This window comes from Rhea pennata, chromosome 6 (genome assembly GCF_028389875.1).
Source record: "Rhea pennata isolate bPtePen1 chromosome 6, bPtePen1.pri, whole genome shotgun sequence".
Classification (NCBI taxonomy): Eukaryota; Metazoa; Chordata; class Aves; order Rheiformes; family Rheidae; genus Rhea; species Rhea pennata.
This window is the reverse complement of record NC_084668.1, coordinates 37422789-37448974: the sequence shown is the minus strand read 5'-3', so window position 1 is coordinate 37448974 and position 26186 is coordinate 37422789. Positions and strand designations below refer to the sequence as shown.

General features: G+C 40.5%; 1 protein-coding gene across 1 annotated transcript; it reads left to right on the top strand.

Moving 5' to 3' along the window:
• The first annotated feature begins 10209 nt into the window (after positions 1-10209).
• ACADL (acyl-CoA dehydrogenase long chain) lies at positions 10210-25729 on the top strand. Its single transcript, XM_062578996.1, has 11 exons — positions 10210-10288; positions 10496-10657; positions 13292-13429; positions 13866-14030; positions 14961-15027; positions 16377-16541; positions 17187-17288; positions 18589-18702; positions 20799-20926; positions 23259-23345; positions 24914-25729. The coding sequence occupies exons 1-11, from the start codon at positions 10215-10217 to the stop codon at positions 25005-25007; spliced, it is 1296 nt and encodes a 431-aa protein (XP_062434980.1). The 5' UTR covers positions 10210-10214; the 3' UTR covers positions 25008-25729.
• Positions 25730-26186: the final 457 nt, after the last annotated feature.

Genomic DNA, 26186 nt, shown 5'->3' with positions numbered 1-26186 from the left:
ATTCTTCTTTAAAACAAAATCCCAGATTATGAAACATAACCAGCCTGATAGTATTTCTTCGAACTGCAACTCCAAGCAAGGAAGGTAACATTATCTTTTTAGAATGAGAGTAATATAGATAAGAGCAGAAATAATTTTTTCAGACAAAACAGTGATTAAGAAAACACTCCTTTCCCGTTAAACAGACTGAGCCCCAAAGTATTTCAGAGCTGTGCAGGGACTGGATTTTCATTCCATCTAGAAGTTTTATTAATTAAAAAAAAAAAAAAAAAAAAAAGAAAGAAAAAGAAAAATATCTTTTAGAAGTGCTTATTTGATAAAACACTGAAATTTGAGGGTAAACTGAAATAACTCAGTCATTTATGGGGAATACCAAACTTTATATATACTATCCTATTTTAGCTAATGACTGCTTCAACATCAAACATATTTATATATAAAAATCCCTGTATATATATATACACACATACACACACACAAATATATATATATACACAAATATATATAAAAAAGATATATTTTTTTTTATATATATATATAATATATATAAAAGAGAGAGAGAGAGAGATAAGTGTAGAAATGAGATGTGACAGTTTTAGGAAAAGATTTCTTTTTTTAATTAAGAAACCCACCAAACCCTGCTCTCCCATCTATAGGAGGAAAAAAAAAAAAAAAAAAAAAAACTCTTTTGTTTCAAAACTATATGATGATATGATGTTTGGACTATTTGCTTAAACCTAGGAGCACACAGATCGCTCAGGACTCTGATCTTGGGGGATACTCTCCAGAAGGGGCCTCCTCTTCCTCTCCCATTTCTGTTCCCCAGGGAAAGACATGCTCTACACACAAAGTGACACTGTGCTTCACTCATTTATAACACACAGTGCATGGTAAGAGCCGCTTTTTCACTAGCAGAGACAGACTCCAAAAATCCCAGCAGCTGGGGAAGTCTGTCCTGTATCTCCTCACTCTCTAGTGGAAAAAGTAATTCCCTGACCAGGTCATCTGACACCTCTTGCTATCATTATATTGCTTTGTATTTTAAATAGAACATTGTAAGTGAACATATTTTCCATTACTCAGAGCAACTGACAGTTTAACTCCTAGGGACCAGGGCTAAATCCCCAGAGAAAGGTTAAGCTGCAAAACACTGGCTCTTAGTGTGCAACACTAGACACAGCAACCAGAACCACAGAGCAGGCATCATGCAAAACCAGGGCAAAAAGGTCAGGACAACTGAGTAAAGATGGTCACCAAGCCTAAGAATATAACCAAGCTCTTGATACAGGCCCTGTTCACTGGAAGAGGGCTGCTGCCTCATGTATGAGCAAAGAGATCACCACAGCTGGTTCCGCCAGGCCAGGGGCAGCTGGGAAGACCCTCCGAGAGGAGGGTTTGCATGGGCTCAGCAGGAGGGATTTGAGATGGCAAGAAATACAAGAGGAGCAGAGCCCCTCTGTCTTGCCAGGCCTTAGGGACCAGCCTCCGGCTGCAAAAAGGGAGAAGCCGCTCTGTTCGGCGTGTGGGACCTGAATGCACTTGCAGAGCAGACTGCAATGAGAACACCTGCCAGGCAAGCCCCCTCTGTCACACAGGGCCTCCCGCTCTCGGTATCCCGCTCACATTACAGTTGTTTCTCTCTCACATGGAGCAGTTTGAGTGTCAAAAGCAAGGACGCTCAGCTTTTTAAGGGAGCAACTGTTTCTGCACCCTACTCTCAAACTTGATTTTAATTCATTTTAGAAAACTCCTCTCCAAACAGCAGTCGGCACAATTCTGCGCTTACCATAGAAATAAAAACCAATGAACTCAGAAGGACAGAAAAGGGTTTTTATCCAGGAGAACAAGGCACAGCAATCAGGCATGCCTGATGCGTCAGGAGCTATTTACTGTTCTTAGAGCATGCAAGTGCTGTACATGGCATGCTCCACCCACTGCCCCAAGCTCATTTGGGTTTTAAAAGTTGTTCAGACAAGTCTCCTCACAACCCTCTCTGTGTTGTTTTCTTCTCTCACGCCCAGAAGCAGCTAGATGCTGGGCATTTCTCCTTCGCACCTGAACATTAAAGAAGCCAGGAAAGTACAACAGCAGCTGAGTCACTCTTAACTAAAGCAAAAAGAACATAGAAGGTGCATTAATTGACCCTAAGACAACTGGAGCCAGTGTCTGTACTCACTGTCATCTCACAGCATCAGTCCAGATGGACAGCAAATCTTCAGCCTTGTGGTCACCTCCATCTTTTTCACACAATAGCAATATATACAAACCTCCTGTCACCAAGGTCCCCAACATCACTATACAAAGCCCCCTTGAGCCTTCACAGAGATCTGCTAGCAGACCCTCGTGCTGCGATGGCAAAAGCAAGGAGGCAGAGTTTGGTGAAGGTGTCCTTTCCTCTGATGGGCAGACTTGGTTGTCCGCACCATTGAGCGGTCACATCCATCTTCTCTACGTTAGTACCGAGATGTCAAAAAACAAACAAACCACAGTACATACAACACTCCTGCGTGAGCTAAGGTCTCAATCCACTAAACAACCTTCCCCAACATAAACTTGCTCCCACACTGGAATATCTTCCCTTTTTCACATAGGCCCCCTTCTAAGGTAGTTCATACCACTGTTGCAAGAGCGATCGCTCCATCTTAGCAGATTTTCAATCAAACCTCAACTTTTAACATGAGAGATTCAAGCAGTTGTCTTCTCAGTAGTACCTTGCTGTCCCTGCAGTCCTGCTATAGTTTTACATCTGCTTCCTTTTTATGCTCTCTGTTTGCACAGATACAGGAAAGCGTTCAAATGTGCAATGAAAAAAAGGATGATTCCTTAGCAACCTATTATTTTTCTTTTACAATTAAAACTGCAATACTTCTTCATTTAGCCAAGCACTTGCATTTACTTCAGAATGAAGCCTGAAATGTTGCTGAAAACGTAAGATTTCACTCCTGCATCAGCCTTCTAGATTAACTGGCACAGTACATATCAGGCCACAGTTTATTAAACTGAACTTTCCATTACCAAAATCTATGGTCTGAGAGGGTGGTATAGATTAGCTCATAAACATTTCATTTCTCTATCAATGTAGCAATGATAGGCAACAGCACTCCTAAATCAAACTGTTTGTTGTAGCAAAACAGCCACTGCTAGTCCCATGGAAAGGCTCTGCAGTAAGCAACGAGTGGGGATTAAGAAAAGCAGTAAACATGTATGTGCATATTTCCTCAGCAGCATGAGGAGAACGACAGGAGGGACTGTTCATGTTGACTGAAAAGAACAGCCACGAAAATTATTAATTATACTTTTAAGCAGACAAATTCATTTTTACTGTGTTTTCCAAGTTCATGCACATTGTTCATATCTTTAAGGGAGCACAATCTTCCCCTGGATGAAGGGCATTTAGGCATGGAGAAATGTCACAAAGCAAATTTCAGCCAGTGACACAGCTCTGAGGGAATTCTGGTCCTGCCCACCCTCACGGATATTCACTGAATCTCACTTGGCCTCGTTATGGTCTGATGAGTGAAACCAGGCAACGGGGAGCACTTTATGGAGAGACTGAGACAGGGAAGAGCACAATGTCCAGAGAAGGCCAAATACAGAAGCGGCACCTCACTGTGACTCCTCAGGTATGTTCCCTACAGCTGTCTGGAGCATTTCTCCTTGTTTGTCAGCGCAGAGAGAACAGTCCATCAAATAATCCTTTCCTTCCTCATCTCCTTGTTGTATGCCAAGCAGCAAAAGGGAAAACCACTGTGCCTGTGGGCTGCACCACAGCACATAACAGAGGACAATTTCTAACTTCTTTTGAAAATACCTAGCAGCAACACATTGGTTAGTATCCATTTTCCATGGAGGCAGGTCCTTAGGAGCATCAGGAAAGAACAGTAGCGCATAACTGTTTCCATGTCACCCAGTCTGACGTTACTGAAGTTATTTTCTAAAGGACTGCACTACTGGGGTCAAGAGATCACATGGGGAACCCCAGGCATCATGTAAAACAAGAAGAGTAGATGTCTTTCTCTCATAGTTACCACGAAGCTTGTAAAGAAGGCTCAGAAGTCTGGATGGTGGTGGTGGTGGGGGGAACCAAGCAGCCATGATTCGTTACATTTTGGGAAAATTAAGTCTCATGTCTCTTTAAGCCAATCTCTTTGGGCAGTGGGGAGGGTTTGGACTCAAAACTTGATTCACACTTCACAAAGACTTGCAGTTGGGAGCCACAAGATGCTTGCATTTGGGGAAGGAAATTTGTGATCAGAGTAGATTTCCTTTTTAGGACAAAATTTTAACTTAATTCAAAACCCTTTTTTGGAACTGTCAGACTTGCACGAGTTTCTTGTTCAAAGAAAATCTCTACAGCATAACCATATTTAACTTTTCTTCACAGTATATAAAGAATGGGGAAATACTGAAGAAATCCTGCAATCAGGCACAGCTGCCACTTGTAAAAACTTCTGTGCGTGTGGCAGAGATCACAATCCTAAAATAAGACTTTTATTACAAAAACCCTACTGACTGTCTTCTTCATTTTGTATTCTCTGCATATGCTTCAAAGACATATGACAGCAATGATTTCTACTCGTAGCTAGTTTGAGGATGAAGGTATTTAGTTTCCTACAACCTTGCTAATTAGCGAGCGATAACCACATAACCCGCATCCACCCTCCAGTAAATTAAAGGTGTCTGGGAACACTGTGCATTATTAAATGCTTAGCAAGCAGCCACAGAGCATCTGTGGATCAGTTTTAAAGGCCTTCTAAGAAAACATGACAAAAATAAAGGCTTAAAATGAGTATGTATGCTAACAAATAAATAAAATTGCCATCCACCCCATAGTTAAAATGCAGAATGGTTTAGAAAGCCACTTCCCAAAGAAAATAAACCAAGATTCAAGGCTGTTTTTCAGAGTTCCTAGTTTTCAGGATTGCTAAAAGGTCTTTTTTCTTCACATGGGAAACTCCTCTTTCCAGGCTCTTATCCTCCCAACAAGTTAACTCTCTTCAAGGGCTGGGGTGGACAAGGTCCGCTGAACCTTGAAAATCCTTGCTGAAATGGCAGAAAGCCGTATGTTTTTCCAGGTAGAGGGATTAACTGCTTCCTATACCCTAGTTATCTAGCATTGGATATGTATGTCCTCCATATCATTTAAGGAACAATGTGAACATTGCATATGTTAACGAACCATGTACACCTGCTACCTGGGGAAACTGACTCCTCGGACTATTACATTCAGCTCTGCCAAATCAGAGAAATAAAACCAAAATAAATTTCCCACTTTCTTTTTTTTCCAAACATTGACTCCCTGGATTGCTTGCTCAAGAAAGAGTTTTCTTTGGTTCTTTGTGAGACAGAAAAAGGATCCATTTTTACTTCATGCTGTACCAAATGCTAGCATTTTCAATGCCTTATCTCCCATGCAAACAACAGTGCTTAGTTTAATAAATGGTATCAGTTCAGAGTTTCTCAGCTGTAACATTCCCAGGCATCTGAACAGGTAAGTTTGCTTTTAAACAACAATAAAAAATAATTTAAAAGAAAGAAAGAAAGAAAACAAAAGAAAAAGAAAAGAGAACAACTTACAAGGCTGTCTCTGGTCTGTTCCCTAGTTGTCCAGGTCCACATCCACCTTCTGAGTGAAGGCTGATGTTAACTATGGTATCTCTTGCATGTTCCTGATGGAATAAAGGACAGCAGTAACTTCAACCTATCCAGGCCACAGTGCACATGGCAGAATGCATTTGCAGAAAAGCAGGACTTACCCACTTTTCTGTCAAGTCCTCTACAGTCTTGCAATGAGCTGGGCAGAGAAGGCAGGCAAGCGTTCATTCAAGCTCAGTGCAGCCCTACAATCACAAGGCAACCTTGCTAAGCACCACAGTGGTAACACAACAACCCCAGCACACCTCTCTGCATCCTCCAAGCTAAACATCTACATCTGTAAGAGAGTCATAATCAGCTAATTCAGGCTCTTGAAAGCCATGAAGAATCCATTAATGGAATCCTTCTTTCCTCAGTAGTCATTACATTATTTTGTCCAGTTCAGCAGTAGGTTCCATCACCCCATTTCTGCTCAGCTTGGTGCTTACTCCATTACATACAGCATGTTTGTCTCCCCGTCCCGTGATAAACTGGGCATAATAAGACTCACCTTTCTGTAATCTACTTTGAAGTCTCCCAAACTGTGAAATACTCTTACGATAAGCCCAGCACATTCCCTTTTGTTAAAGGGACTGAACAAAAATTAAAAGAAGCTAAAGAGCTACAGCAAAGCCAGCACAGGCTGAAAAGCTTCTCCCAGCCTCTGCTCCACTCCTATGCCTAGACCAATATCTAGGAAACGAGCACCTTGATCTACACCTGCAGAGACGGCCAAATCTCTACAGCTGGCCTCTGTGTCTATCACAATTAGCATAAAACATGGGAATCAGCTGAGAACACAAGAGCTGAAGCTGAGATCTCTCAAACTCATTTCACAAGAAGCACTAACACGGAATCAAAGAGAATGTTTTTGATTAATGCCCGACTCAGGCTGGATTTCAGCTGAAGACCTGTAGAGGAAATGTTGAGTAGCTCATTAGAATCTATAGCACCTGATCAATGACTGCTAATTGAAAAAAATCACTGAAATGATACATATGTATTCTATGCACAAAAATCTACATTAAATGAGCAGAAAGCCTACAGAATTCAGAATTAGGGAATGCCAGCATCTAAGTTACTTGTCATACATAAAGAAAGATTGATTTCTGTGTTAACTTTATCATTCAGGTTCCATTAAACCAGCCAAATGTAACAGTGTTCTCTCAAATACTAAACAAATAATGAACATAAAGTCTGAAACTGTAAGCATCAATACTACTTGAAAAGCAACTCTTAAAAATGTTATTGTAAGTGCTTATTAAAACAACATAGCACACCACTCATTTTGATTCTGATTTAATAACAAGTACAAAAGTGTATTTTTCTCCTTAAATAAATGCAATCCAGATCACACGTATAGGGAGCAGACCTGTTTTGGGAAACAATGAGATGCTGTATTGCACAGATCTGTTTTGGACAACAATCACACTTTCAGCCTGCAGCAATTCACATATTGACCTCTGCTTTATTCAATGACTGCTGCAATGTGCCTTTTATGTTCATCAGCTGCTGCTCTGGCTTATGTTATTTGCTAGTTAAGTATACTCCTAACAGTCTGTGACCAATTTACATAGGACAACAGCTCTAATCAGGGGACAAACTTGACTGGAACGCTGAAGTCTTCAGCGTCCTCTTTGAGGGTGTTTATCACACTTAGCACATACCAAGGTAAACACAGATTGATGAACAACCCTGGCAGCTGAAGTTACTTTCTTTGATACCAAATTCTCCCTACAGCTGAAACCAAGATACCTTCAATCTGTAACCTCCATCTTCACTGGGAATGCTCCCTGAAACAGCTATTGGTTCTTCAGCTTTGATAGAAAAGATTTTGAAGTAATTTACTGAGCAACTGCTAAGGTTGCCCAGTCCAAATACATACCATCACATGCTGAAAATTGCAGATGGCTATCCAACTAATAGAAAAGAAGACATGCTGGCACATACACATATAGGAAGCCTTCATAGACTTCAGACTAGCATCCTGCAATTGGCAACCTTTTGAAACGTAATAGTTTGAAGTTTCACTTTAAGAAACCTGGACAAAAACATCTTGTTCCTTGGTGAGAAATCCCCTGCCTTCATCACCTTCAGGCCTGTCAAGTCACATCCTGTGTTCATGAGACTCACACCCTTGACTCCTAACTCCCTCTCCCCGCAGTTACCCAGTGATCGCTGCATCTCACATAGAGGTCTGCAGTGCCACGGCCTCCCTCCTGCATGCCTCCCTCCTGTGCTCCAAAGCACAGGCTGAACTGGAGCTGCCTCTCCCATTAGAGGTGCATCAATATGCTGCACAGGGTCAGACAGAGAGTGCAGTCGCAACACTGTGCCAGGATGGAGGAATGAGAGCCAGTTACCAGGGGCTTCTGCTCCGAGCAGGCACTTGTGCTGGCTGCAGCCCGTCTCCTCCTGTCACATCTTGCACCCACATGCCTCAAATTGCCTGACCCTGTGCGAAGGCACACTAAGGAGACTCACGTACCAAGGCAGAAGTAAGCTGAGAGCTCTGCATCTTATTCAAGCTCACTCTGCACTATAATATCAGCATTAAAAACTTGGACGAAGATCATGCAGGTCTTGTGGTAGCCAGACATGCTAAATCAGCACTTGGGTTCTTCTTGAAAGAAGACAGCATACAAGCTTTAAATAACTTACTCAGAAACCAAATCTCTAGACTATTCATACCAGAGATAAATAGCTGAATACTCTCTTTGCAACATAGACTGGGAGTCTTAAAAGTGAGCACAGAGCTTTGTGAGATGAGTCAGTGCTGGACCTCACTGTGTTTTCAAAGCTTCCTATCAAATCCTGCAGCCTGGCTTTACTGACAGTATCACCATCACTTGTAGTAAGACAGAGGAAAACATAGAACCATAGCTCTTAAAAAGAGTCGCTATTATCCAAATATGTCCACAGCCTAGGCCGTTGGCAGAAATCACCTTCAGGGCTCATACACAGTATTTAGCAGCTGCCAGAGAATCTCTTTTGAATGACTTATCAGGCTTGAAGAACATGCCTCTAATTAGTTCCTCCACTTCAAGAAGCTGTAACTTGGATATCAAAAATAACTGAAAAGCCATGTGCCAATGGCATGGCACAGGCAAAGCTCTACCAAAAAAAAAAAAAAAAAAAGAAAGAAAGAGAGAGATATTTGCATTCAAGGGCTGCACTAACTTGTAGTTTTCTATATTAAGTCACCTGTTATCAAAGTCAAAGCCAACACACCTACCCCAGAGAACAAACACCCTTCCACAGAAATACCCACTGCTGCAGATGTAATGGGTCCCCTGATGTCCTAGCTCAGAAGGATGTGTAAAGTTGTAGGCGACTTATTTGACATAAAAAATGCATGCCATGCGACTCATTTGCCCAATTCTTTTGTGATTTCTTTCACAAAGAGGAAATGAAGAACAGAAAAAAATCTCTTCCAAACAACAAGAAGAAAAGATAATTCATTTGATACAGCTGTTCTGACTCAAATATACTTGTACAGTCTTTGTGTCTGGAGAAGAGATACTCCTCAGTTGAACAATGGGAATGTGAAGTTTGACCAAAAAGAGAAAATAATTTCAACCTGTTTGCCCACAGAGCTGTACTTGAACACTTTCTCTAGCTAACCTACAGTCAATCAGCTTGTTTCTCAGCTTTGCATCTTGCAAGGCCACACACATTTCCTCAGCAAGATAATGCTTTAAATCTCATTCACTGTAATAAGCACATCAGACATTGTTTCTAACAAAGCAGGCACTGAAGGGGATATGGGTCATTGCCAAGTGTGGCAGTCAACTATATCAACACTGGAAATCATAATATATAAATAAACAAACAGGTGATAAGGCAGGAAAAAGGGGGCAGGGGGCTCAGCCAAACCAATTTGAAACAAAGCCCCCAACCCAGAGTGTCTTCAGATGAGGGAGCCCACTGGTTTCATGACGTTATGTCATTCTGGCAACACACAACCCCAAACACGCCACAGAGATGGTGTCCTGTCTGGAGACAGTAGCATCTAGAAAGAGGCCAGCTGAGGTGCTGGCGCTCTACTTCTGCTCTCCTTTTGCTAATAGGTGTAAAAAAATGGGTGGGGGGGAGTTTCTTAATAAAGGTTCTTCTTCTTTTTTTTTTTTTTTTTTTAATACCTTCCCTTCTTCCTCCCCCCCCCCCCAAAAAAAAAAAAAAAAAAAGATACGAAGCACATCGACCTGTTTGCCAGTGTCTGTTCTGCGTGCTCCCTCACCGCAGGAGGTGACATTTGAAGGCTAAAGCTATTCCTGTGGTGCCACCTCGTGGCTGGAAAGGGCAGGGACCAGAACTGAGGCGGGCGCTTCTCCCCTCAAAACCACCGCGGCAGGTTTACACCTGCGCCAGCGAAGACCAAGCTCCTCAGCTGACCACGCACCCCTCACCTCCCAGCAAACCGCCGGTCAGGCATTAATTTTAACCCAAACCTCGCCCGATAAAGGCAGGGGCGGAGGCTTCCTGCGGGGAAATCTCGACAACCGCTGGGCAGCTGCCAAAACGGCCGTTGCCGCGGCCGTTGCCGCGACCGTTGGTCCCGCCCCGCCCCGCGGCGCAAGATGGCGGCGCGGCTGCTCCGCTTGCGCGGGCTGCTGCGAGCCGAGGGCCGGCGGCCGCTCTCCGCGCACGCCAGGTACGGCTTTTAGGGGGTAAAAACACGCATGGCTGTGTCCCCACGCGCGGGGGGTACCCGGCGGGCCGCCGGGCCGGGCCGGGCCGGGGATCTGTCACGCGAGCTCTGCTCCGCCGAGCGGGTGTCCCGTCGCATCAGGCGAGCTGGGGTGTCCTAGCAGAGCGTCAGACTTTCCCTTTTTAAAATTTATTTTTATTTATTTTTAAGTGCTCTGCCAACGGAGCAGCATGGTGCAAAACGCCAAGAGCCATCTTCTGCAAAGAGTTTAATTGATATAGGAACGCGAAGGATCTTCTCTTCTGATCATGATATCTTCAGGGAGAGCGCAAGGAAATTCTTCCGGGAAGAAGTGGCACCTTTTCACGCGGAGTAAGCTGCCTTTTGTGCTCTCTGTCCAGATAACTTATATGTTTATGGAAATGCTTTTCAGCATGTTACTCTTAATATGGCAAGATAAACAGGACACCTGCTTCCCATCATAAGTTTGCATTTCTTGTTAAACTGACTTGTTTAAAACTAAGCTGCCTATGAAACTCATCTGCGAAAGAAAACATAAATGATCAGGATTTAACGTGTGCTTCAAGCTCCACTGTAAGGTGACCTGGTGTCTGACTCAGTGTCCTTGCGGGACCAATGCAGCTTGCAGAGTTGCAGCCAAAGTATCCTTGCTTGTACATACTAACTCTGACACCAGTGTCTTGCTGGTAGAGTCAGCAAGGCGCTTTAGTCACTATGTTGTTCTGGTATTTTATGCTTATGCTGCAACTGCTGTCTTCCAAAAAAAACCATTAACATCATGTCTAGGTTGCATTATAGCAGATACTGTAAATGCAATGTGTGCAGAATAGTAAACTGTACAGTGTGTTCTTGAGAAAGTTGTGCAGAATAACTTGGTGTAAATGTGTGTCTCTTGCTCCTGTGCAAATCTGCATATGGGCTCCTGTACAGAGTGGAAGTGTTGTGCCTCCATTGAACTGAAGTTTGGGTGGGTTCCTCCTTATTTTAGCTATATCCAATCATGTTATAGCTAAAATACCTGAGGCTTAGCTCATTCAATATGTTTTTTCATGTGCAAAGTGTTAAGCTGCAGTACTGTCTTAAGTGATTTTCTTTGTGCTTTCCTTGAAAAAGATTCCTGCAAAAACAATGGGGGGTGGTGGAGAAGGGCTTAGTCTTAAATCTTGCTGCTAGTTTAGTTCCTGATGCAGCTCACTGTGTATGCATGAACAGTTGAGATGGCACAATTGTGTGGGAGGCGTGTTGTGGCTCAGGGGCAGAAATAAACAGCGGGAGGCAATGGAAATGGCTTACATCAGGGTGGTTTCCAACTATTACTTTCATCTTCAAAGAGTGACCTCAAAGTAGAATACTTTTCCTCTGTATAAAAATCTCTGGGTACAAAAACAGACATTTTCCCCCGAATCTTTTCACATTACTTCTGGTGCAGTTTGTGAACATATACTGGCTCAGATAGGGGTTAGTGAAGATCCTGTTGACTAGTTAGCTGACACAACCATTTCCTAGAGAGAGTGGAACAAGTTGGACTTGTATTCTTGCATCACTTCAGCGGCCTCTGAACCATTTTCTTCTCACACCTTCCAAATAAACAGGTGTACTTCATACATAATACGTAATTGCCTGGGCTGGCATGAATAGACAAGTGTGGCATCAGTGGATGCGGCTGTGATTCAGGAATGATTATAATGAGGAGTTTGGTGATGAGTGAGGCAGAGACAGGAATGGCCCTGAAAATAGGCAAAAGGCAAAGATAGTCATGAGAGATTTTGCTGAAGGCTTCTAGTATAGGTGGAGGGGGAGCTCTGGATATGAGCTTAAATACTCATATAAGATACTTGATTAGCTTTGGATAAAATGCTATGGTATAGCTCAGTTGCTTGTGGGATGTGCCGGAGGAGTGACTGATCTAGTCTCTCTACTACATAACTTCAAAGCGTGCGTTTACTTATTTAAAAAAAAACAAAAACAAACAAACAAAAAAAAACACGCTGTGCCACTTCCTGATGAGTGAGCAAACTGCACAAAGAGGTACCATTCCTCTGAGAATAAGAGATTCTCCTCTGGTGTTAAAACCTGCAAACTGTCAGTAGATCCACTTCAGCTGTCTGTTTACAAACCCAAAACTGCCTTTATAGCAGCAATTTACCAAGAGATAGTACCAATTTGTACTAGTGCACAGAGACAGATTTATAGATAAGTTACTACTATGTTAATGCTTGATTCCTATAAAACAATTCTCATTGGTAGACTCCAAGTGTTTCACAGAAACTGATGTATTAATACCAGTTCTGTACAAAGAGGTACCATTCCTCTGAGAATAAGAGATTCTCCTCTGGTGTTAAAACCTGCAAACTGTCAGTAGATCCACTTCAGCTGTCTGTTTACAAACCCAAAACTGCCTTTATAGCAGCAATTTACCAAGAGATAGTACCAATTTGTACTAGTGCACAGAGACAGATTTATAGATAAGTTACTACTATGTTAATGCTTGATTCCTATAAAACAATTCTCATTGGTAGACTCCAAGTGTTTCACAGAAACTGATGTATTAATACCAGTTCTGTACATGGGGAGTGTGAAAAGTCATGAAGATAGACCTGTTTGTGATTATCCAGATGGTTGTGGCTAAATCTCCTAAATCCTAGTCTGGTACTCAGAGGGGCAGGCAGCATTGCCTTTCATAATGAGATGTCATGTTATATGTTGGAAACAGGTGTTCAAACCTGTTATACAGATTGTGCTTTTATAATGTCGGTGGTATCTGTGGACTGGAAGAATAGAAAACCTGCTCTTAAACTCTCTCTTCTTAGCTGGGAAAAGACATAGTTGTATGTGGACCCTATGTGTTGTGTATGAGACTGAACGTGCCTCCTCTGAGCAGTGAAACCTGGCTGCGGATGCCCTAGTGTGAAGCAGTGGCCATGACAAACGAAGAGCAGCGCATGGGAGATTTCATGTGTGCCTCCATTTCTGTGTTGTTTGCAGGTGGGAGAAGGACGGCCAGGTGAGCAGGGAGCTCTGGGAAAAAGCCGGACAGCAGGGCCTGCTGGGTGTTGCTATATCGGAAAAATATGGCGGCATTGGAGGGGATATTCTCTCTTCAGCTGTGGTCTGGGAAGAGCAGTAAGTACTAGAAACATCAGGAGGAGTTTGTTGTGTTTTCAAGAGACTGTATTTTTTTTACATGATTTCCTTACTGTAGAATATGTTTCCTTACAGAAAGTAGTATTATCTTTATAATGGAATGGATAGTTCAGACATGTAAATCCCTTCTCTTGCAAGTATTTCAGATGATTGTTTAAATAATAAATGTCGTTGTGCCCCGCTTTGTGGCCAAGGGAAGCCTTAATCTGGTAGGTTGCACAACTATTTGGCTGTGAAAGTACATCCTATAAACAGCAGTACAAATGCCACAAGTTTAGATTATTAGTCTGAAACTTCCATGCCATGGGGTTTTCTTCAGTGTCTGGTCCATGTAGTGACAGAGTAAAGTTCAACACTTTAAATTTTATTTTTTAGTGCTTTTGTCTGAACTTTTTTCCCCTTCCCATTCTCTAAGGATGTATGTTAACTGTACTGGCCCAGGATTCAGCCTTCATTCAGATATAGTCATGCCCTACATTGCAAACTATGGTTCTGAAGAACAGATTAAACGCTTTATCCCTGAAATGGTTGCAGGCAAGTGTATTGGAGCTATCGCCATGACTGAACCTGGGGCTGGCAGGTAAGCTAAAAATAGAGACAGATGATCTTAATGTTATATGCTGTCTAGTGATTTTTTTTTTTCAATTAAAAAAATTACTGAGCATCATAGTTCTATAGTCATTGCAGTGACTAGACAATATCATAGTGTAGGTAGAATGTCAAAAACAATTGTTATTTGTAGATTGCTTTATTACTGTTACCTTCTGATGCCACTTTGGGCAAATACACTTCTGTATTTGCTTTTGTAGTCTGAATTGTGCACACTTTAGTATGAAATCTTGTATTCAGAAGACTATTACGTGCTTCAGTAAAGGAGACTGGTGGTCTTTAGTACTAGCTTTTATTGTGGAACGGAACACCTTATTTTCTTCCTCTGAATCCTTTCAGAGAAGTCTTCCTCTATCATCATTATTGAAGGGCAGACAGCACATATGTTGGGGAGACAGCTGATCTGGCTGGCTTCCAAAATGGTTGTGGGGCAGGGAACATGTGAAAAGCAAAACTCCTTGGTGTGGTGTGCTTCTGCAAGTGGTAGATGTTTTCGGTGGCTTTCTGCAGAGCCTCCTCGTCAGAGCTGAGCCTGCTTAGACAATGTAATCTTGGCTGGCATCTGACATTTTGATTTGTCCTTTGAAGCAATGAGGTTTATGGGGATGCTGGCCCATTAGTGTAAGTACTTGCATTACTCCCACCTCCCATGAGCAGATGCATTAAAATGGGACCTCATGCTCTTGTGTAGTTGCAGAGATTTATTATCCCTTTGTGCTTTTGGTTTCTGTGCTATACTCTAAGCCATTTTGGTGTGTTTCACTATCCTCCTATGTATTTTCACTGAGTGTATCTTGCTGGTAGTCTTTATAGTCTACCTTATTTTATACTTGGTATAATTTAAGATGCAAGTTGCCACTCTTGAATGGTGTCTTAAAGGACCTTTAAAATCTCATTTTAGTGACTTGCAGGGAGTACGAACATATGCAAAAAAAGATGGAAGTGACTGGATTCTGAATGGGAGTAAGGTAAGTGAATAGAGGTGTACACTGCTCACAGGCTTTGGGAAGTGAGTGTATTTAGACAGTGAAGGATGTACTCCAGTGTCAGCAGCTGCCCCCTGGTTCTTTCACTTTTTTTTTTTTTTAAGTTTTATTTGCCAATTGCATTTTTAGAACTTAAGATACTTCTGCTGCTGACAACTTATGGACTAATTTATGGAGTAGATTCTTTCTGTAGCTTTTAAGCAACCTTGTCTAAACACTTTGTTTTCTCTTGAACTGGATGCAGAATTTTCATAATATAAGCAGGACCAAGGCTGTTTCTCAGTGCTGAGATGGAACAGCGAAATGTATACTCTGCCATGAAATCCTCTATAGTCTGAGTAAAAGCTTTTGTTGTCACAATACAATTTGTGGAATCTTTATTCAGGAGCCTGCTGTTCAAGTTAGGAGAAAAAATACTGTATCATGTGCTATGCATATGCTGTCAAGCTGTTGCAAGGCAGGCAGCATTAATGCTTTCTTTTCTTCCCATAATAAGAGAGCAAGAAGGCACACATGTGTGAGTTCAACAGGATTCTTTTAAGGTTATAAACTGTTTTCATCTTTTTTTTTTCCCTCCCTCCCTCTCCTTTTTTTTTTTTTCTGTCATTTCAATGAGAACTTGGTACTTGTAGAGACTTCTAGCCTTAGCGGGTTTTCAAGTGCTGAGAGTGTGTGCAAGCAAATATGTACATATGTGTTTAAAAGGGTGTACTCGCTTATGTTGCATCATTGAAGCCAAAGAAGACAGATTGCTCATTTCTTTTGGCAGAGTTAGGATTCTGAGCTTCTTGTATTTTGTCTCTTGTTCCTCTGTTTGATCTGTCAAGTCTGTTGGTGCTCTGATTTATAATCTCATCTGTAATATATGTTCCAACTTTCCGTGCAGTGTGACACACGCACCTATCCTAAAATGTTACATGCAGGTGGGTGGATCATACTACAGAATTACAGTCAGTAGCTGTGATAGGAAGCCATCCATAGTTTTGCATTTTATACCTTACGTGTTTTATTTCTGGAAAACAGAGCATCTACAATACTCTGTCTACTTTTGATACCACATTCTTTCTTTTCCGTGGTACAAACAAAAGAAACAGACTTGTGCATTCTTTAACTTCATGCTTCTCATTCACAGGATGCTTCTTGAGCCAATTCTTACTTAATAGATCTTGTTCCAAAACACATTTTACTCTTTCTGAATTCTTAAAATTCTTTAAAAACCTTCAGGGCACTAATAGATTGCATCTTGATTCACTTGTAAAAGTATCCATGCTGCTGCTTTCTGTTGCTTTATAGTCTCTTGGTTGTTTGACTCCATGTTGCTTTTCTTACAGGTATTCATCACGAATGGTTGGATGAGTGATGTAGTGATTGTGGTTGCGGTTACAAACCGTGAGGCCCGATCCCCTGCTCATGGGATCAGCCTTTTTCTGGTGGAAAATGGAACAAAAGGTTTCATCAAAGGACGCAAGTTGCACAAAATCGGCCTGAAAGCCCAAGTGAGTTTACGCGATCCTTAAGACTTGGAGGTAGTCCAAAAGTACTTAATACCTAGAATCAGCAAAATAAAGATAAAATGGAACTGTACCTCTATTTTCGTTCCTAGACTGTAGAGAATGAACAAAATATCTACAGGCAAAGAACATGTACTGAGCATGATCTGTGGGAGGTCTGGAATAAATGATGTAGAAAAAGAGGCTAAGGGAGCTTGGAAGGATAGGATCTTACTGTCTTATCAACTACCTAATGGGTGGGTTTGGAGATCATGGAGCCAGGTCGTTCTCATAGCGAAAGGTGGAGAGGCAAAGGACACAAGTTATATCAAGGAAAAATCTGAGTAGGTATTAGGAAAAAATTTTTCACCATAAAAATGGTCAGATACTGGAGCAGGGTCCTGGGAAGGTTGTGGGGTCTCCATCCTTAGAGCTGTGGGAAGTGTGACTGGACAAAACCCTTAGGCTCCTGCCTTGCTGGGTGTGCTTTTAGCAGGAGATAGACGAATGACCTCTGGAGGACACATCCAACCTAAAGAATTTTATGATTTCAAGTTAAAGAATACAATAGCAAGAAAATAGTGAAAAAGTAATGGAATGAAGAGGTGAGATTGCCAGGCTGTAAATGATTGCATTTTAAAATCCTCTTAGGATACAGCAGAGCTGTTCTTTGAAGATGTGCGGTTGCCAGCCAGTGCCTTACTCGGGGAAGAGAACAAAGGCTTCTATTACCTGATGGCAGAACTTCCTCAGGTAAGAGGAACACAAGCCTTTGCTACCAGTGGGAAGATCAGAGACATGTTTTTTGTCCATTGCAAGGATCTGTCTTAATCTTGGAGGTTATGTGTCATGGTGAATTACCTCAGGGTACCTGTGAGCAACGTCCTGTTGGTACTGCTGCTTTTCAATTGAAAAACACAGTTCATAGTGCTTAAAAAATGCAGTTCTTTGGGGCATTAGTGAAAAAATTGATGTCCCGCCAGCTCAAAGCCAAATCCCTTAGTCTGTGACCCAGCCTGAGTTTAGAGCAACCTATTAAAAAGAACATACTGCAGTTATCTTCTGTACTTCTAAGATGGAAACATTTTACTCAATAAGTTAAATATAGCATAAAGGTGTTTTTGGCTTCCATTGAAAGAAAGAAGCAAACACTGCTATTCTAGCCAGCAGAAATACATTAAAAATATAAGAAATTCTTTTTTTTATCCATATAGCGAAATAGAAAAATTTAGTTGGCTAAACACCTTGCTAGTGGAAATAACTGTTTACAATTTACTGAAGTTTTAGAATTACTTCAGAGGACAGTCATTCTAAACAGAAGCAACGTGGGTTTTCAAAATGTCACTGTGCTTTGTCAAAACTGTGACTTCATGTTTGCCTCATCTGGTAGAGATGTATTTATTTAATTTTATACTCTGAGTAAATATAAAACCTGATCTTAAAACTTGCAAGGTTGTTCTATTACCTGTATTTTTGACAGAAAACGTTTCCCTGCTCTAAAAAAATAGATGCACTCATGAATAGCTTCTCAGTGATGCATCCAGTTATTTCAACACCGTTAAAAGTAATTATTCTGTTTTTAGTTTCAGTTTTTCAACATGTTATAAGAGGATGGAAAAATTTTTGTGTTTTTAGTCCCCTCCCCCCCCCCCCCCCCCCCCCCCCGGAACATCCTGTTGAAATTGTTAAATGCAATTTTGTTTAAATAAGTAATGAAAATCAATAATTGAAGCAGAGTTTGATGTAAAATTTTCAGTCAGTAGGAGTCCTGCAGTTGATCTGTAGTTGTTTTAATACCATTGGCCTAATAAAACTTTAGAACATTACTCAAAAAGCCTTAAAAGTGGGCTTTAGGCATCATAAATCAAGATATGTGTCCCAATAATTAATTTGAGTAATCCAATGTATCTAGTTTGATATTTAGTGTGACTTCTGCTTTGCTCTGTTAATGAGCAACACAGAACATTGTTTTCCCAACTGTGCATCCATGTGTGTGCACCTGATAGAAATGTAGTACTAATTTCACTGAATTCTGTGATTTGTGTTTCAAAAGGAAAGACTGGTGATTGCTGATATCGCTCTTGCCAGCTGTGAGTTCATGTTTGAAGAAACAAGGAATTATGTGAAGCAAAGAAAAGCTTTTGGAAAAACAATTGCACACTTGCAAGTGAGTTTGGTCTGAGAGACTTGCAGGTAGATTTCAGCGTGCTTCTGTTTCACCTCTGTGTGTGGAATATTAAGCAAATGAAAGTTACTGGACTGTTTTCAGAGGGTTATTTATTTGCATAGGTTTGCCTGGTGAAATATGCTGCTAGAAAATATACTGATTTGTTATACTTATGGTAAAAGTTCATCTGTTTACTGTTAGGTTTGCATTTTACAGTCTGAGGCCCTAATCACAGGGAATGTTACACCTGCGTGCATTTCTATTGCTGACTAGAATGACATGAACTCCAGAAGAGCTTGGTGCATGTGCAGGCATGGTGTCCCTCTGCATGTGATGTGCTGCAGAAACATGATCCCTGAGACTGTTGCTGGTCAGGATTCACAAGCAGTGACCTTGTTGTCATTGTATTTAGCTTTATGGATATTGTAACAAGATACCTCAGCTGCCAAGTAACTGGCTACCTAAGTGACTGCATATGAAACCTATGGCATCATTCTCTGAGAGCGTAACTCACTCCTAGCAATGGTAGTTAATTTTATTTTGAGGTATTTTTCCCTATATTCTTTAGTTACAGTCATAAAGTCATAAAAACATGGTGCTTTCCATGATGATGTGATGCTAGAATTTTCCTGAAGACCGTATTAGCTATTGGGACTGAGGCAGACCAAGCTCCTGTATGTTTGGTTTATAGGACAGGAATTATTATAGATTAGAGAATGTTGGTGGTCTTATTGATTATGACACTCTCTTGAAGTAAAAGAAAAAAAAAGGCAACAAAAAACCTCACCTTGTTCTAAGTCTTGAGACTTTATGAAAATTACAGTTTTTGTGAATGGGAGCAGAAATGAGCCCTTTGAGGCTGGAATGCTAAGTATCTTTCAGGTAATGAAGATCTTTATCTGTGTTTTTAAAGTTCACACATAGAAATACATAATTTAAGATGAAATTTGTGCAGTGTGCAGCCTTAACACTACAGAAGTCTTCTGCAGTCTTTTTTTATGTAGGAGTGGAGTACTTTGTAATTACAGTAGTTCACTGTGCATACACCTCCAAAATAACCTCCTTTTTGAGGCTAACCCACTATCAGCCACAAGGCAGCAAATAAATGCTATAAAGTATAATATTTCTGCCCCAAATCAATTTTGGTATATCTTTTCAGTTCCCCTTTGTTGCTTATTACTAAAATGTGCATAGTCAAAAATTGTCTCCTTTCTAATTAGAGCTCTGTTTTGCCTGATTCATTTAGCGATGCTGAAGTAGAGAGTTTGAAATCACTTTGTAATAGTAGACTGGCCAATTATATTAATTGGTCAAGGGAAGAAAGAACACTGCTTATGTAGAATTTTAGAACTAGGAGATCAGAAAAACTTTTATTACTGGGTTGTATTCTTATCCCCTCCCTACTAGTGTAGAAGTGACTACAATATACTTGAGCACTCACCTTGTCTGATTTTTTTCCCCTCATCTTAGCAATGGATTTTTCCTCTTCTGTCTGGAAGCGCTTTTTCAATGTAATAGACCTCAGTGTTAGAAAACTTTGTGATAGTCAGTCTAAAATTTCCTGTGTTTCTACTTGTATGCCTTTGAATATCACTTAAATTTTCTATGCGTACAGTGTTTTAGAGTTTATCCAATATGTTATGAAACAATAAACTAAGAAAATTACTGGCTCTGCAGAATAAAAGTTTATTTGCCCACAAGAGGGAGCGCAGGGCAGCAAAGCATCAAATACCTAATACTCATCTTTCTCTAGGAATTTATGTTTTCAGGCTGTTGGTTGGTATTTTTCTCATGAAGTCATGTTTTGAGTTGATTTTGAGAATTGAAGGGCAATAATTTTCTGTAATAAGATTGTTAAAGATATAACTGCATGGAAAGTAAGTTTTCTGCTGCTGCATAGAGCCAAAGTTGTTTGAAATGGTACATTATTTTAACTGGACAGATACCTTCTTTGTGTGATTCTGCTTGCGAAGTAGGCTTCATCTTACAGAAATCCTTTTAGAAAATGCTCCATTTTCTACTTGAAATATTCTTTTAAAAACACCACAACTTCTGCTTTCCTTTCCTCTGGCTCCTCTGTCCATCTCCAAAATAAGACGGTACAGCACAAGTTGGCAGAAATGAAAACACAGATTTGCGTTGGCCGAGCTTTTGTGGACAGCTGTTTGCAGCTACATGCAGATAAACGTCTGGATTCCTCTACAGCTTCTATGGCAAAGTATTGGTATGTGGTTAAAGTAATTTGAAAATGTTTCTTGTGGGATCTTGACAGGAGCCTAATAGTAAGAACTCTTAACTGTTCAGATTTGATGAAAAGATAAAATTACAGTCTGATTAATACTTAAATTATCAGCTTCTAATAGTCTCCATTAGCTGAAACTTTAGTCATGTAGTCAATAGATGTCTTAAACAGTTACCCTGAAAACCAATGTTAGTTAATCAGATTGATTTCAAGTAACAGCATGCTTCTAAGATGGGATTATTTGAATAATAAGATAAAGTTTCAACTTTAGCTTCAATTAAAGTGAATATTTCATTGGTATTTAGGAAGATGTTTACATGTTAGCATGGCAAATCTTAAAAAAAAAAACAAAAAAACCCCAAAAAAACCAAAAAAAGAAACAGAACAAAACCCAGGTTAATTGCAAGCGCATAAGATACAGAATGCATTTTGGTTAACATCACTTAGCAATAGCTGTACAGCCTAGACAATTTTTGAAGCTATCCTGTTTCAGGAAGAGAGTTGGCTACAGACAGCTATTACTGTAACTGAGACTAAACAGTTCTTTCCTTTATTGGCCAGATCTCCTCTTCCCTCTCCCTGTACTTAGTGGTGTTATCTGTTAACTTAGGTTTAACCAGAGAAAGCTAGATGAGTAGACACATCTAAGATAGGGCCAATGAATTTGGCACCTGTATATTTTTCTGCTTGCAGAGATGGGGGGGGGGGAAATGCAGATCAAACACTTACACTAGCATGTGATCTTACAGAAGATGCACAACTTTACAAATTCTAGACCAACATAAAGCCTTGTAAAATATAAGGAAAGAGGAAGTGTTCAGAAAATGCTAAGGAGAGTAAAATCCAGTGAGAGTATTTAACCATGAAAGGAAGGATTTTGATCGAGTGATATTCCTGGCGCTGACTACCTAGAAGTACCAGGTACATAAGCAGAGGCATTTGCTTCTGAGGAGGAGGAAACAGGTCATGCCAACTCAGATACAGACTGACTTCCTCAACAGATTTTCCAAACTGAGGAATTCCCCACCCTCCTGAATACTAGTGCTCACAGTTTGTTGTGGATTTCCCCTCTCCCATAATGGAGTTCCTGTGGTTCTCTTCCGTAAAACTCTTCTAGATGGTTTAGAAAATGCTTGAATGAAGCATTGCTTTTTTCCTTAATGTTTCAGGAGACCACCTTTAGTTAATTTTGCTTAAAATCTATTATACAGTTAATGGTCTTTGAGGTGGAGTTTTGAAGGATTTAAAGGTAATTTATGTATCTCTTTACTGATTTCTAATGATAGGTCTGTTGGGTCTGTACACTTTTGTTTTGCAGTGACAGCAGCTGTACTGCATAGTTAAATTAATTTTAAGATAAATTAAGAAAAGACTGTTGCAGTAACTCACTTGCGGATATAAACTTGATATAATAAACGAATATCAGCAGAGAGGAGGGTGTGTATAGATGAAGGGAGTATTAGATTTTTACATGAGAAGCAATTGCTTTCAGTAATCATTTTCTTTGTTGCCCCTCTACACAAGTTATATGTTTAGGAAGTGTTTCTTCGTGTCTTTTAACATCAGCTTGAACTTACAGTGCAGTGAATATCCTATGGGTTCTTTCATCCGAGTGTTTGAAATAGTGTCACATATGTAGCTTTCCAGAAGTTGAGATGCAGAAAGTAAACCATAAATGGCATGTTACCTATCAGATTCTAGAGGGATGGCACACAAAATGGAATGCTTTAAAGGTTTATAAGCGTAGAATAATAGAATGTTTTGCAGTGAGCAGTCCTGTTTATAAAAAAAAAAAAAAAAAAAAAAAAAGGTAATTTTTTAAAAAAAGAATGAAAACCAGTAAAATATATTGAGGAAACTGCAGTGTCCCCAGATGACAGTTGTGTTCAGAGAGCATCGTGGTGTGTTGCTAGTAGAAAAAGTCTGCGATGTTGTTGCTTCTGATTTAACTGAAAGATTTGATGAGAAAACACACCACCCTGTTTTACAAAAGAAATCTCTTGGCACATCTGAGCCAGTTAAAAAGGCACACCAGCTTGTATGCTTTGAAAGCTTGTTTTCTGTAAAAGCTCTTCCATAATGACAACAGATCTTAAATAATCTTCAATTTGATGCATTAATTTCTTACCATTCATGCAGGAAGAAGAAAGGCCCTCGCAATATAAACTACTTCAATGCCCAATGTTTTAGAACAGTTTTGTAGAGGAACAAGTTTGATAGTTACGTTTTTATTTTGCTAAATTGTCTGTATCTCTAATAATTAATTTCACAGCATATATGCTTTAAAAAACATTTTTCTTTTTGTCCATTTAAGGTCTTCTGATCTCCAAAACAGTGTGGCTACTCAGTGTGTGCAACTGCATGGAGGATGGGGGTACATGTGGGAGTATCCAATTGCGAAGTAAGTGCAACATTTCAGACTTGAATAATGAAAGATTACCAGCAAAGTAAAATGAGGCACTTCCTTTACATCTGCTTGTCAGTTGTTTTGTGTAGGGCTGATTTACTGTTCTTTTTCTCATCATGTTTGTTGAAAGGCAATCCGCTGTACAGACGTCTGCAGGAAGGCTCTGTTTTAATTCTGTGAATAATTCATAAGCTATTGAGCAATCCTTATCTATTTTTTGCAAACTAAAAATGAATATTTTAGGAAAAGTACTAATGAAAAAACAGAAGCAGTGTAAAAACAAACGGGGGAAGCTGGTTTATATGTTTATCTTAAATTCAATGCAAATGTATCAAGGGAAGAAAAAAGTTTGTAATGCTATAGCAGATTGCTTAATCCAGAGCCTTAGAGATCACATTCAACTTTTTGTACTTTTTTAAATGGAAGAACTAAGAGATGAGAGATTTGCTATTCCCAACTATTTTGCCTACTTTATGAACTTGTGAACATTTTATGGTGGTGTTTTTTTATATTTCCCTGTATGTTATGTAGGAAGATAATTCTTTTTCATTTTGTATACATGCCACTGCCACAATAACAGGGGTAAGACTTTCTCATTTTTAAAAAAGGGGAAAATCTAGTAGTAGGGATTACAAAAAGAGTACTGTTGGCAGTTGACAGATGGCTATTATAAACTCACTTAAAACTGAGATTGAAACCTGTCTGAAAAAATGAACCGCCTTTATAAAGAAGTGCTGAAATAAAAGGAATCTTCCTAGTTTAATAAACTTCATTGATAAATATGCAAATAAGATCTTAAAGTACTTGTAGCCCTGTGTTGTGAATTCCTCTGCATCTTTTTAAAAAGGCCTTCTTTATCAAAAAAATATTTATATCACAGTGTCCTCCTGGATGTAGAATAAATGGTTTGCAAATGGTAGAGAAGAGTTGAGGTGATGAGATTACATACTTCCATAGCTTTTAAAGTCTAGATCTTGAAATTTTTTTTTCTCTCTTTATGCAGTATATTTTTAAATAGGTGAATACAATAGATTAAAAATTGATTAATCTTTTTTATTTAATAACAGATTTAGATTTCCTTAACTTGTGCCAAGAACAACTTTCTCCCTTTACGCAGTGTGAAATTGCAGTGTGTGATCTTCACTGAACACACTACTGAAATCTAATTCTGAGTCTTTACCATTGTTCTTTCATAAATTTAGAGTAACATCACACATTTTCATTTTTTCTATAATTGGCAAATGAATCCTAATGCACAGAATGCTCTGAGAATTAAAATGTGTGGCTTTTTTTTTTTCTTTTTTTAAAGCTGTGGCAGCAAGACTTGGTCAGACACTCAAAATAGGAACAGCATACCAGATTAATATCTGAAATTATTTAAATAACGTATGTCTTTGATTAAAGTTAATGAAAGGTATAATTTTGTAATCCAGAAGAATAACATGCTTCAAAAAAGAGGGGTCTCAAAAGATTAAGACTTGTGTGTGGTGGTGGTGTTTCTTCTTTTTTGGCTGTACATACATTCTGAGAAGTCTTTTAATCTTTCTTCCTTTTTTCCTCAGAGCCTTTGTGGATGCCCGTGTTCAACCAATCTATGGTGGTACCAATGAAATAATGAAAGAGCTTATTGCTAGAGACATTGTCAGTGACAAGTAGGGCAGATGTTAACTTCTTTGGAGAGTATTCCTGAATCCTTTCCCATTAATATATGGGATAAAGTGAGGCTGGAGAACGTAAGTAACAAAGATATATAGTGTATTTTACTCTTTGAATGGAAGAGCTTAAGTATTAAAAGTAGCTGTTATGAAAGTGGTAGTCACAACAAGGTGGTTGTATACACGATTTCTGATACTGAATGGGCTACTTTGAGTTTGGTGGACAATGCTGAGGCTAATCTCTGAATTCCAAAAACCTCATATGTTCTGGTAGTGAAAAACGATTTTTATTTTTGTTGGTATTTGGAATATTGTGGGTAGATCAGTCTTTCAAACTTAATGTGATTATATTGAACCTATCCTGCAATTCTCGGAATTAAACACAATCACGTCATCAGAGAAACCACTTAACATAATAAGAAAAGTAAATAATACAAAATTAAAAGTAAACACAGCTTGGGATTTGTACTGCCACTTGACAAATATCACTGTGCTGAGGTAAATGTGAAACTTTTGGTGCCATTCAGTTTATTATTGTATATGAATACTCTTGATGGAACCTGTTGGAGAGCTGCCCTTATGCACACATATTAGTGGGCAGCAGTTGCCCATGACAGGGGAATGGAATATATGATTATCCTTCATGTTTACACAGCACCAAGAGTGCCTTATTTTAATTACTGTGTTTGGGTAACTCTAATAAAGCATTTCCTATGCAAGCGAGCAGCTGCCTGCGCCAGTTGAAGAGCTGGAGGCCGTTTGCTCAGTCGGGCGCTGGAGGCGCTTCCTGAGGCGGCGACCGTGCTCCGCGGAGCCGGCGCCCGCCTGCCTTTAACGGCCGTTGAAACGGCCGTTTCGCCCTGACTGAACTGCGCGCGCGGCGCCTCCCGCCGCTCCTCCCTTCCCCCCCCACCCCCCCCGCGCGCGCCCCGGCCTGTCGCGGAGTGGCGCGCGCGCGCGCAGCTGGGGGGGGTGTGAGCGCGGGCGCGCGCCCCCGCCCCAGCCGTCGGGCGCCGCGCCAATGGCGGGCCACCGCCCCTGCCGCCGGCCCCGCCCCCAGGCGCGGCGGATTGGCTGGGCGCCGCCCCGCTCCTGCCCTCGGCGGCGCGGCCCCCTCCCCCCGCGGCGGCGGCTCCGCCCTCCTCGCCCGAGCGGCGCTTTAGCTGGGCGCGGACTGTTC

Bases quoted from the DNA above. Each gene is read 5' to 3' on its own strand.
- ACADL (XM_062578996.1), top strand. From the start codon at position 10,215: ATGGCGGCGCGGCTGCTCCGCTTGCGCGGGCTGCTGCGAGCCGAGGGC. The intron at 10,289-10,495 runs GTACGGCTTTTA...TTTATTTTTAAG, and splicing joins CCGCTCTCCGCGCACGCCAG to TGCTCTGCCAACGGAGCAGC. The intron at 14,031-14,960 runs GTAAGCTAAAAA...ATCTCATTTTAG, and splicing joins ACTGAACCTGGGGCTGGCAG to TGACTTGCAGGGAGTACGAA.